This window comes from Schistocerca serialis, chromosome 1 (genome assembly GCF_023864345.2).
Source record: "Schistocerca serialis cubense isolate TAMUIC-IGC-003099 chromosome 1, iqSchSeri2.2, whole genome shotgun sequence".
Taxonomy (NCBI): Eukaryota; Metazoa; Arthropoda; class Insecta; order Orthoptera; family Acrididae; genus Schistocerca; species Schistocerca serialis.
The window spans coordinates 499,046,769-499,064,629 of record NC_064638.1 but is presented as its reverse complement, the minus strand read 5'-3'; the positions used below and the strand labels follow the sequence as shown (position 1 = coordinate 499,064,629).

General features: G+C 37.9%; 1 protein-coding gene and 1 pseudogene across 5 annotated transcripts in view; one reads left to right on the top strand and one right to left on the bottom strand.

Moving 5' to 3' along the window:
• The window catches only part of LOC126474003 (uncharacterized protein C15orf61), a 65,068-nt gene that overhangs the window by 4,403 nt on the left and 42,804 nt on the right, over positions 1-17,861 (bottom strand). For all 5 annotated transcript variants that reach the window (XM_050101395.1, XM_050101405.1, XM_050101422.1 and 2 more), the window contains one exon: positions 4,857-4,927. In XM_050101395.1, coding sequence (XP_049957352.1) covers positions 4,857-4,927 — 71 coding nt within the window. The remainder of the gene's footprint in view (positions 1-4,856; positions 4,928-17,861) is intronic.
• Positions 5,216-5,333, top strand: LOC126425805 (5S ribosomal RNA; annotated as a pseudogene).

The following is a 17,861-nucleotide window of genomic DNA, read 5'->3' as shown; positions in this document are numbered from 1 at the left end:
ATGCAGAGAAGATATGGGGGGGGCGCTTAAAAAAATAAATGTAATTTCATTTTTAGATGGACTCTTGCATTTGCACTGTATATTGCAATAGCAACAAAAAGTAAATCACAAAAAGAGTGTGATCAGAAACACTTCCATAAAATTCCAGTTATCATCAAGTGCTTGAAATTATCATTGTGTATTGCAATGCACTTTTCGCTGTTGCTAGTGTAAGGCTTTCTGGACTGACTGAAGAGATTTCTTTGATTACATTGCACATGAATCAACAATCCAACTTTAAGTCCTCTTGGGTCATTACAACTTGTGAGTAGACTTAATCTTTGATCTTACCCCAGAGACTAAAGTTGAATATCAAATGAGGCAGACATGAAGGTCAACAGATAATGCTTTCGCACACTATCAACCAAGAAAAAACTATCTGAGCTCTTCCATGGCCACAGGCAATTAGGAAGCTCGGCACCCATTGTGGTGTTACCACATACATTTATGTACCTTAGGTCATTTCTTTAGAAGAGCTGGTAGTAGTTCATAAGAAATTGTGTGTTTCCTCAATGAAGAAGGATCAGTCACATAGTCTCCTGTATCAGATGTTCATAGTCTAATGCCACTGATGTCCTACTTGCCTCAGACAATGCAGATTTTCAGCGGCGAATTTCTTATATTCAGCTTTTCATGATTTGTAAAGACTGGTAGAGGCAAATTTTTTGAAGAAATAACATTTTGTCCTGATGTAACATCAAAGTTGAACTACAGAATTACATGCATCTTCTGCAATCTTGCTGATTAATATACTGTTAAAGTGACCCATTATAGGAATGGAAGTTCTTCGGAAGCACAAGGCAACTAATGCTGAAGTGAGTAATTCTAGATGTTCTCATAATTTATTTAGAGCTAACATGTAAATTATCAGTAACAGCTGCCAGAACATCTGTTTCATTCGTTCTGATTGTTGAACATGATGATCTGTTGCCTCTGTGTAGCATTCTAATGCCCCCTACCAAACATTACTGTCCACACTTTCAACGAATTGTCATTCTTTGGACACTCGTCTATCAGGGTATCTTTGTGCATACATGTCAACTGTTTCTTTCCCACTCCTTTTGCATTCTCTATAAAGATGGAGAATGTCTCACTTCTCTTGGTTTGTAAAAGCTTCTATTTTTATTAAAACTAACCAGCAGTCTATTCATTTAAATAGTTAGTTTCATGTTCCAGGGATCACTTTGTGCGATAAATCGTAATGATGTGGAACAAGTCATTTTACATTCACATCGTAAATTTATTTGTAAATGTGGTTACCCGCTGAACATTTCTAAGGTGTGCAATTTTGTAAATTACAAATGTGAGTTGGTAATTCATACCAACCACCTTTTACACATTATTACAGTAGAAATTCTTCTGCAGAATAGGAGTTGTCAAGGACAAACTTTTTTAATTTGTTTTCAATTTTTTCTGATAGGCATTTCATATTGCTGGGTAACTGCCTCTTTTAGAATAATGCAGCGTGGCGTGGGATCCTTACCAGATAAGACTGATGGAGTACACCGAAAAAGTTCAAAGAAGGGCAGCACATTTAGTATTATTGCGAAATATGCGAGAGAAAAAAAAATTTTTTGTTGCAGCATTGTGCACTTCTGTTTGTGCTGAAGACAACCTTAATGTGCAGTAATGAATGTCATTTATCTGTCTGTTCCTTTTGAACTATAGTGAATTATTTACAACAAATTTCATGAAGGAATCAATATACTGTGAAGCAGTAGACAGAATGCCCAACTAATTAAATAGATGTCTCCAGTGTGACCTTGGATGAGCACCATACATTATTCTTACAGCACATTTTGGAGCAACGGAGACTTTCTTAAAGATGAGTTACCCCAGTCAGGCAGTAGTAGCCGTAGTAACAGTAATAACCGACGGAGACACAAGCAACAAATGTGGCTGAACAAAATTGTTTTAGGTGTTCCAAACTGTGCTTTTTCTAGTTTAAATTCTCATTAGTACAGACACCTAAGAATTTTGATGTATCCACTCTATTTATTTCTTCATCACCATGTGTTACACTTACGTGCAGAACTGTGTATGTTGTGTCTTTTTAACACTGAGGATGAGACTGTCTACAGGAAACCAGTCGATGATACTTTTAAGAACATTGTTTACCATTTCTTCTATTTCTGTATGTATGCTTGGATTGATTACAATAGTAATATCATCATTAAAAAAAATCTAATTCTGATTGTTGTGTGTTAGATGATATATGAGGGGAAAATAGTGGACCTGATGGAGCCTTGGAGAACACCATACATGATTTCTCCCCAGACATAATTACGTCCCTGCACTATATTGGCTGAATTACTAAATATCACTTTCTGCATTCTTTTGGTTAGATATGATATTATCCATTAGTTTGTTATACCATCAATCCCATAAAACTTCAATTTATCTTGGAGAATACTGTGATATACACAGTCAAATGCCTTAGAAAGGTTGCAGAAAATACCAGCTGGTGTCATTTTATTATTTAATGCTTGTAAAATTTGGTGAGTGAACATGTAAATGGCATTTGCAGTAGAGCAACTCTTCTGTAACTCAAAATTTGATTTGCTGAAGATATTACTGATAGCTATGGTGAGATACCATTCTAGATTACATTATCATCTCAAAAATTTCAGAAAACAATGTCAGCAATGAAACAGGTCAGTAGTTACTGACATCTCTTTTATCACTTTTCTTAAAGAGGGTTTTAACAACACCATATTTCAGTCTCTTTGGAAAATCGCCTCACTTATTGCAGATAAGACTGGGTTTGTAATATGGGAACAAATCGTTTGTAGTCTATTGAAAACACCATCAAAACAATATGAACTTTTATTTTTCAGAGAATGTAAAATTCTCATAATTTCAGAAGGAGAAGTTAGTGATACATTCATATGATCGAATTTTATAAGCATTACTCTTTCAGCATACTGCTGTGATTTTTCTCTTTAACTATTTCTCCTTATACTTTCTACTATATCTAAGAAATGATTATCATCATTTATAGCCCTTCGATTTAGTTCAGTTGTGATGTTATGCTGTTTGGTGGATGATTGTCCTGTCCTGTATTTCTCTACATTCCACATAACCATAAGCCTGTTGTTGGAATTACTGATTTCTGACATTATGTGTATGTTCCTTGATTTTTTTAATATGAACTAAACATGCAATAGAAAGCTACATGTTTCCTTTGTGCCCTTTTAATGCTAGTGTCACAGTGGTGCAACACTCAGTTGCCTCCTTTTTCATGAGTGAATACTTGAAATACTGTTGGGAAGAAGAGCAATAATTTGAAGCACCAATCTCAACAAATTGTAATTTCCTTGTAATTATATGTTGTAAAACCTGGTGCTTTCAAACTCTACAAAATGAAGGATGCATTGTTGAAGTCAATTTTTGGGACTTAATCTTATTGGTTATCTATTTTGAAATGTACTTTGTTTGTAAAGGAAATAAGATTTAATTATGATGATAATCTGCACAAAACAATAAGGCACTGAGACAAGGTATAACATATTACACACAGTATGGTTTAAATCACTCTGATTCTTATAAGTGGGTATACTTTCAGAGACAGTATAATATATTGGAATATTACAGATAGTATATTTCAACAGGTGTTCATATGACACACAAAGATCTTTGATTGCTGTCAACATGGCTTCTTACCATTATGTAATTGACTCCATTAAATTAATGGCACCTTTTTAACTGCTCTGGATGTATTAATGGGCACGCCTTTGTACCTGTCCCTGTGTGCTTTGAACGTGTAGAAGGACTGATGGTGCGCGTAAACATGTTCAGAGCACACAGGGACAGGTACAAAGGCGTGCGCATTAACACGTCCAGGGCAGTTAAAGGGTTAAGTCACATTTTTGCTATCGTCCAAGAAGAGCAGTTTCCAGCTCAGAGATAGTTGTATAAGATGTTGGCCTAGCTGCAATTGATTTACAAAATGAGTAGAGGTGAAGCATCAAGAGTACGAGTATGTACACCATGGCATGAGTGGTATCCTCGGCTTGAAGTGTGATCCTCAACCAACTTACCATCATGGAAGAAACCATTGTTACATTGGAAACAATCAATAATGACACCAGTTTATGGCAAAATAAAATGTTACAGTATCTTTTTGTTGTATCTTATAACTGTCAATTGTTTTGATTACACACATATAGCTACCAATATTGATACCTGTTAATGTGGTCTTCCACAATGATACTGAATGTACAAATGCATGAATATCTCATGTTCAAAAGTATCATTGCTTTTATATGCATCTAATGTCAGACACAAAATTAAATGTTAATACATTTCCTTGGCGATCTAGTACTGTAGTGCCTGGGCACTTCAGAATAAGAGGAAAGGTGTTTCAACTGCAGAAGAGGTTAATATGGCCACAGGAAGACAAAAAGGCCATTTACTTACATGGATATGCCAAGCACTCGTAAGTGAGGGACTGCTCAAGTATTGGAGTGCTTGAGTCAGTGTTTGCCTTGATGTCTGTTCAACTGAAAATAAATGATAGCTTTCTTACCTTATAAAATCTGCGGATTTGATTGAATTTAGATCATGTCATTCACTAATGATTAAGGGTGGTCATGGCATCTGTTTTCATGTGGCAGCAGCTTGTAGATACAAATCCTTCGTTCATTATCTGCAGTGGAAATACTGTTTTCTTTCTGCCATTAAAACTCAACCAGCCTTCTCTTTCACAGAACTATTTCTGAGTCACATCACAATTCATAAATGTAGCCAGAGCTGTTTGCAATAACATCTAGTGAATAAATTGTTACCTGTTCCCTTGAAAGAGGTTAGTTTCTCACCTTCTTAGGCAAAGAGATTTCTCTTGTGTTGTGTAGCAGTTCACAATACGTGGTGTAGAATTTGCACACACCTATAGACAGAAACAAAACTACATAAAGTTCATAAATAAAATGTTCAGAGAGTAAAACAGCAGATTGGAAGGACAGTGGATAGCTCGGAAGAAGATGGATTAAGTCTCACTTGGTTTGCCTGATAGACCTTGCAACATTTTTGGATACGCATTCCAGAAAGAATATGGAACAGTAATGGTTGTTATGGAAACAAGTGTACTACAATATGGTGATAAAGTCTCAGTCCATTTCTATGAAATAATGCATGCATTCACATGATGTGCATGTATGTTTATTGCCAGTCTATCGCCAACGGCCTTGCCGCAGTGGTAACACTGGTTCGCATCAGATCACCGAAGTTAAGCACTGTTGGGCTAGACTTGCACTTGGATGGGTGACCATCCTGTCTGCCGACTGCTGTTGGCAAGTGGGGTGCACTCAGCCCTTGTGAGGCAAACTGAGGAGCTACTTGATTGAGAAGTGGTGGGTCCGGTCTTGGAAATTGACATACGGCCGGGAGAGCAGTTTGCTGGCCACATGCCCCTCCATATCCACATCCAATGACACCTATGGACTGAGGATGACATGGCGGCCCATTGGTACTGTTGGGCCTTCATGGCCTGTTTGGGAAGAGTTTAGGTCTTTTTAATTTTTTTCCCCCTTCTATGCATACATACTCATTGCAATTCAACATGGCCTCCATCCAGTTTGAAAGCATTGCTCTCGTCATTGAAGAGGAAATCTTGAGTACTTGCTGAAGAGTATCCTTTCATATAGCCGAAGTTGCATCTCAGATCTGACCTCTTGGATCCTGGTGATCCCTCATGTTTGTTTTGTACATTCGTGACAGGATACATGAACTGCAGTCTTTTTGTGAGTCCAAGCCACACATCCACTTTCCGTGCCCTCTTTATCATTAGCAGAGGTGCAGAATTTGGCCTCATCAATAAACAAAATGTGATCCGTGATGTGTTGATTGTGTTTATCAAATTGTAACACAATTTTGCATGCCCAACTAGCTGCTTAAATGATGAGTTGATGCATTCAGACTTCTTTAGATTGCTTCTCTGATTCTATGAACAGTTTCCTATTGTGCAGAAGATCTCTCAAAGCATAATTCATTGGCAACACTTCCAACTGTTTGAATCTTATTGAGAAGCAACCAAGTTTTTGCTCTCGTCAGTGCTGGCATGTGAAATTTCCGAGTGAACCCTTGTTGCACCTCCAGATAAAATGAACTGTGCATTAACATCAGTCACACATTCTTCTGTCATAAACATTCTTCTTCGATCTGCTGGGAAAAAAAGCAAGAGACCCACACAGAAATGCATTATAATTTCAAAAATATTCATCTCATTTCACAAGACTATATCGTCTACATGTACAAAGATAGAAATCTGAGGTTTTAACATGCACATAAGTACTACAAGTTTTATTTTTATTTTTGAAAGATCCCTCTAATTTTGCTAGTGTATATCTTATTAATCAATTAACTGGATGAAAATTTACATTACGTATCACAAATCTTCATGTGCCTTCCACAAGACACATGACAAACATCTAGACAATATTCGAACTTGTCCAATACTTTTGCAATTATATCTGGATTTAGTGCATCACTGCATTCTCTGTTGTTATATGCACTGTCACCAAAAATTGTAAGGGGAGGCACACAGATGGAGTCTTTTACAATTCCACAAAAAACCATACATACTGGGAGATCAAGTGCAGGATGTGTGGGGGGGTTGCCTTTGATGGAATTCAAAATCTGCACAGCTATCATGGCTGATCCATCAATGAATCCATACACTCGTTTAAAGTCATACTGCACAGTTGTAACTGAAGTGTACCTGTTCACATGGAGAATGCAAAACAGCTTTTTTGCTATGTTATTACCTTCTCAACTAGATGCACATTTGACAGTTAACCAAGCAACTTACCTGTACTAGGAGACCCCCCAACCACCAATCATGTGAACCAGAAACTTGCAGCTGGCAGCAAGGTAAACTTTTTGATGGGTAAATTTAAATATGCTGTAAGTTTCTGCCATAATTCATGGAGGAGATACAGTCTTTTTGAAACACATTGTAGCAGGTACAGGAGCAGAGATTATTATTTTCATCCAGGAAAATAAGGACAGTACAGTGATGATTATGCCTTTAATTCCTCTACTTCCTCCTGCTTTGCAGATACATAGCTGAATTTACAGACCTATCCAGCTCAGAAATTAATTTCAACTGATGTCTTGTAAGTATAATTAGATCCAATACCGCATACATCTACATAGTTGTCATTCTACTTATAAAACGTATGCCACATACTTTTTCTATGGAATGTATTAAAGTGATATATGAACAGTTTAAGCATAGTGGAACACTATGTTATGAAAGAGGCTCCACAAAAGCCGTTCCTTTTTAATAACAATTAATTACAGTTGTTGCATAGTTAGACTAGGAATTGTAAACTCTTTTGATGAACCTATGTGGAATGTATTGTAATACAAAAATAGGATGTCAGGTGTGAGGTGTGTGTGTGTGTGTGTTACTGTCACACTATCAACAGTGTAACATGCCCTCATTACATGAGACATTGTGGAGATATTTGGAATTTAAAACAGGCATTTGGTATGCAGTCTAGTGATTAGTGTACCTCGTGGTCTACTGTCACTGAATTAACATATGTTTGTGAACTCACCTATGTGCCAAGTAATCAGAACATACAATGCAACAATTGTTATCAAATGAGTTCATTCAGTCACCAATGCAAAAACTATACTTTTTAATCAATATGTATTTATATTTTATGGTGTCAAGCACCAGAGGCCATGTTTCAGAAGTGAGTGCCGTCTTATTCTTCAAAGTGACTACAGTGTGTCTCTTTTGTAAACTTGATACCTGTATCAGGTAAACTATACAGCAAATTTTACTGGATAATAATCTGATTAATTGGATAAAAATGAAAATAAATGAAGAAAAACCTTTAAATTATTTCAAAATAATAGTTATGAATTACACTGGATCCTTTCACCTGACATTAATATCAATTTGTGAGCCTGATGTACAACTTCTTGCAGAAATCTGTATTGTTCACACTCAGATTTCATTGTTGCATTCACATACATTATCAGATTCACTGTAGGACTCCAAAATTTTAATTAAATAATTTTACTTCACCTCACCAGGTCCACTCCTCTTTGCATAGCAGCACCACTATTTGTTTACTAATTTTACAACAACAGGGCCACATACTAAAGGCCCCCCATTCACTGGTGGACTACACCCCTGGCTGGATCCCTGGTCTCGTCAGGTTGTGTGGCCACTTGCAACCATCTGGGGGAATCTACCTGTGATCCCCGAATTATGTGGCAGTGTACTGAAGGAGTGAGGGTTTGCAGTTAGAAAGAAGTTTGTGTAAGCAAGTAGCAGTTAATTGGTTGAACTGACAGGTGTGGACAATGGACTCATCATCCACAATAGGTGGACACAGATGTAGTCTGTCTGTGAATGGGAGCTTTTAGGAAGAAAATTTCTCCCACTTAAGAGTCTCAGGTCATCACCACCTTCACTTCATGAAATAGGTTGCACAACCTGTTCTGAAAACCATCTTGTCCTCAGATGTCTGACACTACACTGTTCAGTGAACTTGCAATTCATGGAGATTCTAGGCAGACAATCTTGCTGCATGTTTTCTATATGGTTACACTAACTGACTTCATAATTTTTTAAAGTTTGTTTCCAAATCAAAAATCTGTGTCTCATATTTTAACATTAAGTGCAGTTTGACCACCCTGGGAATTTCAGCTCAACTGAGTTAATTTTCTTCTGTCTTTTTTTGGGGGAGGAATTCTCATGAGTCATGACTCTCATGTTTCATATAATACTACTGGAACCAACACTGTTTTATAAAGCATCAGCTTAGTTTCTTTTCTGGTTTTATATTTCAAAATTCATTGTTCGCCATATATGTTTAAATTTGCAAAGTTTTATTTCTGTATTGTGGTGTGTTGTTGGGGATATTTTACATCCAAGAGGGTTAAATGTGGATACCTGCTCCAATATTTTGCCATTATTTCAGTTTTGGCTGTTATCATGTTCTCCCCCAAGAAATGTCATTACTATCAGTCCATATTCTTCTGCTGTATTTCATAAGTTGTATAGCCTTCTGTGTAAATCATCTTCTGTCTGTTGTGGTATTGTCTGCATACAAAATACTACTTAAACATTGTTTCCATTGTGCTACTACTTTGTCAAAGTAGATATTAAAAAGTATTGGGGAGAGACAGCAGTATTGTCTATTTCCTTTATTTGTTTTTATTAGTGCCTCACTTCCAGATGTCAATAACCCCAGTAGTGTTTTGATAAAAGTCTTCTGATCACGTCTACGAGATTATTTGGTAACTAGTCAAATTATTAAGAATATTATTAAATGAATAGGGCTGTGCTATCTTGAGTGCTTGTGTGAATCACAACATACAGTTGGTTTATCAGTCAGTAAGTTGAAGCATAACATCTGGATGGTTTTAAATGACTGTTTTCTGTTGATGTGCTACAATACATGCAGATCATTTGTTTTTTGCTTTATATAATGTAATCAAAATTGTATGTTTAGAAACAGGAGTGACAAACTGAAACCCAGTTAAGATCTTAACAGTTGGGCAATGTGCATTGTTTTCCTTTGAATTATCCTTCAACTTATTTTTCTTAGAAACTTTGTGTTAGAAATTATTATGATTACTTGTGTCGTTTTTGTTGTCTTCAATCCAAAGATTGGACTGATGCAGCTCTCCATGCTACTGTATCCTGTGCAAGCTTCATCACCCCCAAATAACTACTGCAACTTACATCCTTCCAAATCTGCTTGCTGTATTCATCTCTTGGTCTCCATCTATGACTTTGCCCTCCACGCTTCTCTCCAGTCCTAAAGTAGTGATCTCTTGATATCTCAGAATATGTCCTATCAACAATCCCATTTTATAGTCAGGTTGTGCCAGAAATTGCTTTTCTCCCCATTCTATTCAGTACCCCCTCATTAGTTACGTGTGAGCCGTGGCTGGCTTGAGTCATGCTTGTCTTGGGTTAAACCTTGGTTGCAGTCCTGTGGTTTTATTTCTCCTGTGGTTATTGCAATAATGCTGCTGCCCTCTCTGTGAGTGGCAGCAGCAGTGTGTATCGATACTAGTACTGCTGTACTATCTTTGGTGTGGTGGATATAGTTTCCGGCTGGGTGGTGTGTGACCAGTCAGTTGTTTGACAGGGAGCAGCAAGGAAGTCTCAGTCGCGTGTTACTCTGGCCGGTGCTGCTGGCGGTGTGCACGTGCGGTTGGAGTGTGAGGTGCTGCTTGCGAGTGCTACGAAGTTCGTTGCCCACCATTCTTGGACATGAAAGTTGAGTCCTCACTTAACCTACTATTGAGCCTCAACTGTTAACATTTCTTCGTTTGATCCTGGTTGTCACTTTTGAGCAACAATGTGTGTATATTCAAGTCAGCTAAGATTCCAGCTATCTTCCTGTGGAGATTAACTTAACTTATTCCCTGTCACTGAAGTTGAGCAGCGGTATCTTCTGACTTGTGGCCATTGACATTCTGGTTACCTGCCCTGATTGTCGATGTAATTTTCGGCAGTGTATTTTCCTCGTCGTGTTGTTGCTGTCCAGCGCGGTGTGCAGTTAGACATCTGAGGTGTTGTTGGTTGTTGTGTGTGCCAATATTCTGTGTGTCATTGTATTGAGATCTTGTGGTCATTTTGCTGGTTGCATGGGGCGGAACTGATTTTGTTAATTGGTTGGCTGTCTGTCTGTCGGATGGGTTGCCTTCAGATTAAGAAGTCGCTGGACAGGCTGCCTGTCTCACCTAAACGGGCATTAGTGTTACAATCTCAGGCCGACCCTTGGAAACTTTTGAGCGCTGTTCCTTGTGTGTTACGTAGTAATTTCCCTGTTTGGGTTTTAGTTATTTGGTTGATGTGTGGCCTTCAGCTGAGTATCAATATCTCTTAAATTAATGTTCTTGTCTTGCCCTTAAGGCATGAGATTGTTATTCTTTTATATGGGGCCTTCATCCGAATTTTAGATGTTTTAAGATAAGGCCTTCTGCCTTTTAAATTGAAACTCTTCTTTCTAGGGCTTAAGCTGTTAAATTATTAGCTGATGTGCAGCCTTCAGCAGAGTTTTAATCTCTCTTAAATTAATGTTCTTGTCTTGCTCTTACGGCATAAGATGGTTATGCTTTTGTATGGGGCCTTCAGCCGAATTTCACATGAAATGTTTTAAGATAAGGCCTTCTGCCTTTTGATTGTAACTCTTCTTATTGCTTAATATGCAGGCTCCAGCCAAGTTCCATTAAAATTAAATTGCTAAGGCCTTCAGCCTATTTAGATTGAAGATTTAGAAAATATTTTTTGGTGAAACCTCCAGAAGAACCTTGTATTTCAATTTCTCTCTTAAGCCCTGTGTCTTGGATTTTGAGTGTGGCCTTCAGCCGGTCTAAAGTTAATCAAAGGAGGTCGATTACAGTTTTGAGTGTTTTGCATCCTTGTTGTAATATTGTGTGTTGATAAATAAAGTTTGTATGTTAAGTGCAACTGACAGCAACTTATTTTGGTCCCTTTTCACATCCTAAACTGCTCTGTCCTGCTAGCCCAGGCATTTCAATGTGATCTACCCGTCTAATCTTCAGCATTCTTTTGTAGCACCAAATACAAAAGCTTCTATGCTCTTCTTGTCTAAACTGTTTGTTATCCATGTTTCACTTCTGTACATGGCTACACTCCATACTTGTACAAATAGTTTCAGGATAGACTTCCTAGCACTTAAATCTATACTCAGTGTTAACAAATTTCTCTTCTTCAGAAATGCTCTTCTTGTCATTGGCAATTAACTTCTTTACTTCAGCCATCATCAGTTATTTTGCTGCCCAACTAGCGAAACTCATCTGCTACTTTAATACAACTACATTCCATTATCGTTGTTTTGCTTTTGATTATGTTAATATTATATCCTCCTTTCAAGACTCTTTCAAGCCTTTCTTTGCCTATGACAGAATTACAATGTCATTGGCAAACCTCAATGTTTTTATTTCTCTTCCCTGAACTTTAATTCATACTCCAAATATTTCTTTGGCTTCCTTTACTGCTTGTTCAGTGTACAGTTCGAATAACATTGGCATAGGCTACAACCATGTCTCACTCCCTTTTCAACCATGGCTTCACTTTCATGCCCCTTAACTCTTACAACTGCCGTCTGATTTCTGTTCGGGTTGTAAACCACTGCTACCTTCAGAATTTCAAGGAGAGTATTCCAGCCAAAATTGTGAAATGTTTTTTCTAAGTCCACAAATGCTAAAAAAAGTTGTACAGTCAGTATTGCCTCACATATTCCTACATGTCTCCGGAATCCAAACTGGTCTTCACCAAGGTGGGCTTCTGTCAGTCTTTCCATTCTCCTGTTAAGAATATGTGTTAGTATTTCAATCTGTGCTTATTAATCTGATAGTTCGGTAATATTCACACCAGTCAGCATTTGCTCTCTTTGGAAATGGAATTATTATATTCTTCTTGAAGCCTAATGAGTAATCCTGTCTCATACATACTGCAAACCAGAAAGAAGAGTTTTGTAGTGGCTTGATCTCCCAAGGCTATCACTAGTTTTGAAGGAATGTAGTCTACTTCAGACGCCTTGTTTCGAGTTGGGTCTTTCAGTGCTCCATCAAATTCTTTTCGCAGTATCATATTTCCCATCTCAACTTCACCTACCTCTTCTTCCATGTCTATAATATTGCTTTCAAGTTCATTTCCCCTGCCTAGACCGTCTATATACTCCTTCCATCTTTTAGCTTTCCCTTCTTTGCCTAGGACTGGTTTTCTATCTGAGCTCTTATGGTTACACAGTTTTACACAACAGACAGAGAGACAAATCTTATTGGTAGCAATAAGCTTACATCACTTATTGTATTTTTTCTATAACATGAAGTCTGAATATATTGACTTTGTTACTCTCTACATGTAGTAGTTACATTCAATAAAAATACATACAGTTCTATGGTCCCCAGTCTGGTGCAAGCCCTTTCAATTTGATGTAGAGTGTCCATTTCATTTTCATTGAAAAAGGGGACATTTAAAATAAATTAGAGAAAAACCTGGGACAATGAAGAAAAAAAATGGGACATAAATATTGTATTGACTAAATTTAATACACATACAATTTTACCTTTACAACGTGCACTCAGATGATCCCAAATCACTTTTTACAATTATTCTGCCACGCTATCACCGTACCTTTCACTTTTATATACTTTATGAAGAAGTGCATTTTTGTTTGAAATTGTATCATAAAAGTCAGTACACAATACACCATTAAAGTGTGTTTTGACAATGAGCAAGGCCCTCACTGTTTCAACTTTCATTCTGTTTTCTTCATCTGACCAAAAAGAGTTCACTAACGAAAACACACATTCCACAGCAGCATTTGACCCAGGAATTGCCAGACAAAACTCCACCAAGTGAATCATGTTTTTCATGTTAATGTTTTTACTTTTGAAGTAAGCAAATATTTTACACCAAATTGCACCAACACTTTCTTTGTCTCCTCCTTCACTTTTTATGAAGTTCTGTGCACATGAAAATTCATCGAACAGTTCGTCTTCATCAGCAGGAAAATTTGGTACAATATTTTTAACAAAAACACAACAGTCCTGAATATCTTTCCACTGTAGCTGATCCTTTTCAGTATTAACCCAGTCAAATGCTTTAAAAAGTGTGAGAAATGGTAAACACCATTCTTTAATATACTCAATGCAAGAGTCATAGAAGATGTCAGCATAAATATGAAATTGTTCTACAATAATTTCACCCTCTTCTTCCAGCTTTTTTAGAGTCTCATGTACAAAGGATGTGAGAAATCTTTCTGATTTTCTACATTGTAATTTGCCCAATAATTTGTTTATTTCTTGATAAACTTCCACTAATGTGATTTCTTGTGTCTCAATACATTTAATTGTTGTGGAGAAATGTTTTAGCTGGCTAACAAGAAAATGTAGAAGAACAATAGACACAGGGTTATCAAAGAATTGTTTAAGGATAACAGGACACTTATCAAGGGAAATGAAATATGATTTCAAAGCAGGAAATATCTCTACAATTCTTTCCAATGCTGGTAGCAGAGATAGCCACCTTGTCTTGCTGTGCCCAAGTACAGTTTTGTATTCAGTTTTAGTAAACTTACAGAATGACTTCAGAGATTCAACCCTTACTGTATATATGTGGAAATGCTGGTAGATTTTGTTTACAATTAATTGGCAGTCGATGGGTAGGCAATCTGAGCCAGTTTGTAAGGAATTGTGCACCACATGTGCTGGACAGCCAACACCTACTATATTATTCACTGTGTTCAGTTGCAGTTTATACAACAAATTGTTTTTTCCTTCCCTCTGCTTACCACCAAAATTGGTGTTAGTGTTGTCTGCAAAAACTGCAATCACCTTTCCCTCAAGATCATATTTCTTTAAAACCTCCAGCACATAATTCTGAAGTAAATCTGAAGTTTCTCCAGCTAAATTAACCAATTTGTGCACTTTCGCCGAGATGCCATTTTCAGGGTGAAAATACCTGATAAGGAGAGGAACCAACTTCAAATCCAGATGATTCGATGTATCAGTCATTACAGAAATGAATCAAGCACTTTTCAGTTCATTTAAAACCTGCTGAGCTGCACACGGTGCAATAACATTTGAAATGATTGCATTACATTGTGTGTGTCCACATGTGACTTTAGGATTGAAAAGTTTTTTAACAACTGCTGTAGTACAGTCCATTGACTTAAAGCTATGGTTATGCGTTGCACTGTGGCATGCAAACGTAGCTTCTTGTGCTGCCAACTGCCTATCCATTTCTGTTACTGATTTTAAGTTTACATAGCAGTCACTCACACATTTATTTTCTCTTTTAGTTTGATCACTCATATGATGTTTCTTCGTCTTAATGTGATTCACAATGTCAGACCTTCCACCATGACCAATAGCAAATTTTGATCTGCACAACATACATTCTACATTTTCTCCACTACCAGTGATAAAAGGAAACTTGCAGCTTTTTATATTGCTATTAAAATTACACTTTCGGTTTGCCATAATGAAACAGTGATTGCACAGTGAAAATATTAACAGTGTGGTGACGAAAGCCAGAGAGCAAGTATCAGTGGTGTAGAGTATCTCTGGACCCAAAGGACGGATTCAGTGGATCGATTTAGAAGAGAAGAATCTTCGTTGTTATTTGTAACGTATAGTGCGTCTAAAATTACTTGTGATTTTTGACAGTTAGGCACATGTTTGGGGTATGCTGAAAGTCATCATGCGCTTCCTAGCGTAAATAATTGCGCAGTTAATAGCAAGTCAAACAATCAGTAGGGTAAAATACTCTAGCCAAGGGGAATAATAAAAAAACGGGATATTTGAGCGTCCTCAAAAAAACTTTTGGAACAGCGGGACATTTTGATAAAAAACTGGACTGTCCTGGGAAAAACGGGACAAATGGACACCCTAATTCGATGCCATATTAACAACTTTCATCTAATTTTGTTGCTTCTTTTCTCAAGCAGCTTCTTTTTTGTTTAACAATGTTAGAGGGACACCTTTTGAGGATTACTCATTCCAGTAAAATTAGAATTGTCTACAATTATTCAAATGCAGAACCTTTGCATAACTATTTATTTAGTGCATGGCAACACAAACTAAACTGTAACTTACGTATCTGAATTGCATAATTCTACAAAATAAACAGAACTAAATGAATAAATGCACACGAAACGTTCTCGGGCTTCCAACTGCATGAGGTAGTTAAAATCGTATGAGCTTCCAACCGAGCTCTCCTCGGCCATTGTCAAGTGGTGGATAACTGCCATGTTGCCATCGCCACACCATTATATAACCATGATGCTAGCTGTGATATAACTGGCGCTCTCTTCCTCACCAAGTGTGGTAATGTTTCAACCTGTATCAATCACACGTGCTTCAAACTCGCCACGGGTCGGTCCCAGGCTGTGCTGCAAGCCACCATCCTTATTGATGGTATTTTCAGATTTTCTATTTCTACTGCTTCTTTTATGATGCTACCCAAAATCCCTTCATTCTCATAATGACAGGTGTTTTGTTGAATAGAATTCGGTGTCGATTTTCTAAAGCATGTTCTGCCACCGCTGATATTTCAAGATAGTATGGGTATAAGCACCACTCGTGTTCCATCCCGCATTGCTCCACAATGCGTACTATTTGGCCAGTGTAGTAGCAGCTACACTGATATGGTATTTTCTACACTCCTGGTGTTCTAAGCCCTAAATCATCTTCCACAGGCCGCATGAGCTGTCGTATTTTTGCTGGGATCTTCATACTGATGAGATGATGTCTCTCTTCAAGAAACTGCTAATCTTTCCACACTGTGCCACAGAAAGGCAAAAACACAAATTTCATGTTCTCTTCTTCAGTGGTGCTTTTCCTACATCTCTCATCAGAAATAGCCTGTGATACCCGGCAGTGATTGTAACAATTTTCCCGGAAGACTTTTCAGAGTTGGCTTAGTTCTAGTGGCAGATTTTCATCGGAGATGACTTTAGCGTGGTGGACAAGGGTGTTTAGAACATTACGTTTTTGTGTCAGATGGTGTGTGTGTGTGTGTGTGTGTGTGTGTGTGTGTGTGTGTGTGTGTGTGTGTGGGTGGGTGGGTGGGTTTCCTACACACTGTAGCTGAGGTGTCTGTTAGTGTTCTAATGAATGAGGACGTTGAGGAAGGGCAATGCACCATCTCTCTCTACTTCCATCATAAACCTAATGTTGTTGTGAAGGTCATTCAGGTGCTCTAAGAATTCTTCCAGTTTTTCACATTGGTGGGGCTAGATGATAAAAGTATTGTCCATGTAATGATAAAAGCAACTTGGCTTATCTGGAGCCATGTCCAAAGCATTGCTTCAGATTTCTCCATGAAAAGGTTGTCTACGAATGAAGTTAACACTTCCCATCACTACAACATTCACTTGGTTGAAATACTGGCCACCATATAGGAAATACGGTAACGTCTACTTGTCCTTAAGTAATCCTGCAGTTGTACTATCAAATAACTGGGAGAGGAAATCTATGCAGTTATTGCACACCTGCCGCCAGGTGTCACAAGCTGTTTGTGGTGAAACATGCAGGAAAAGCATCACCAAAGAAGAGAAGAAGAAACTTGTGTTTTTGCCATTCTGCAGCACAGTGTGGAAAGATTAGACAGTTCCTGAAGAGAGACAACATCTCATTTGTGCCAGGCCCCAAATACGACAGCTCATGAGGCCTGTGAAGGACAATCTTGGGCATAGAATGCCTGGAGTGTACAAAATACATTATCATTTTGGCTGCCACTATGTTGGCCAAACAGTACACACTGTGGAGCAATGCTGGATGAAACACGAGACTTGCTTACGCCTATGCTGTCCTGATAAATCAGCCATGGCAGAACACACTTCAGAAAATCAATACGAATTCTGTTCGACAAAAGACCTGTAATTATGAGGATGAAGGAATTTTTGGATAGCATCATACAAGAAGCAGTAGAAATAAAAATACTTGAGAAAACCATCAATAAGAATGACAGTTTGCAGTTCAGCACAGCTTGGGACCCAGCCACAGCAAGGTTGACAAGGGCGCAACAGACACGGGACAAAAGCATTATCACATTTGGCGAGGAAGAGAGTACCAGTGACATCACAATGAGTAGCGCTGCTATACAGCAGTGAGGACGCGGTGACACAGCCATCACTTATCACTTGACAATGGCCGAGGAGAGCTCAGTCAAAAACTTGTAGGATTTTAACCACCTGACACAGCTGGAAGCCCGAGAAGCTTTTATTAATTCGTATCACTGAGAGACCATGCATTCAGGCTAAATGTACAAATTAAAATGTAAATGTTCAATCAATTCAAGGGCTTCCTGT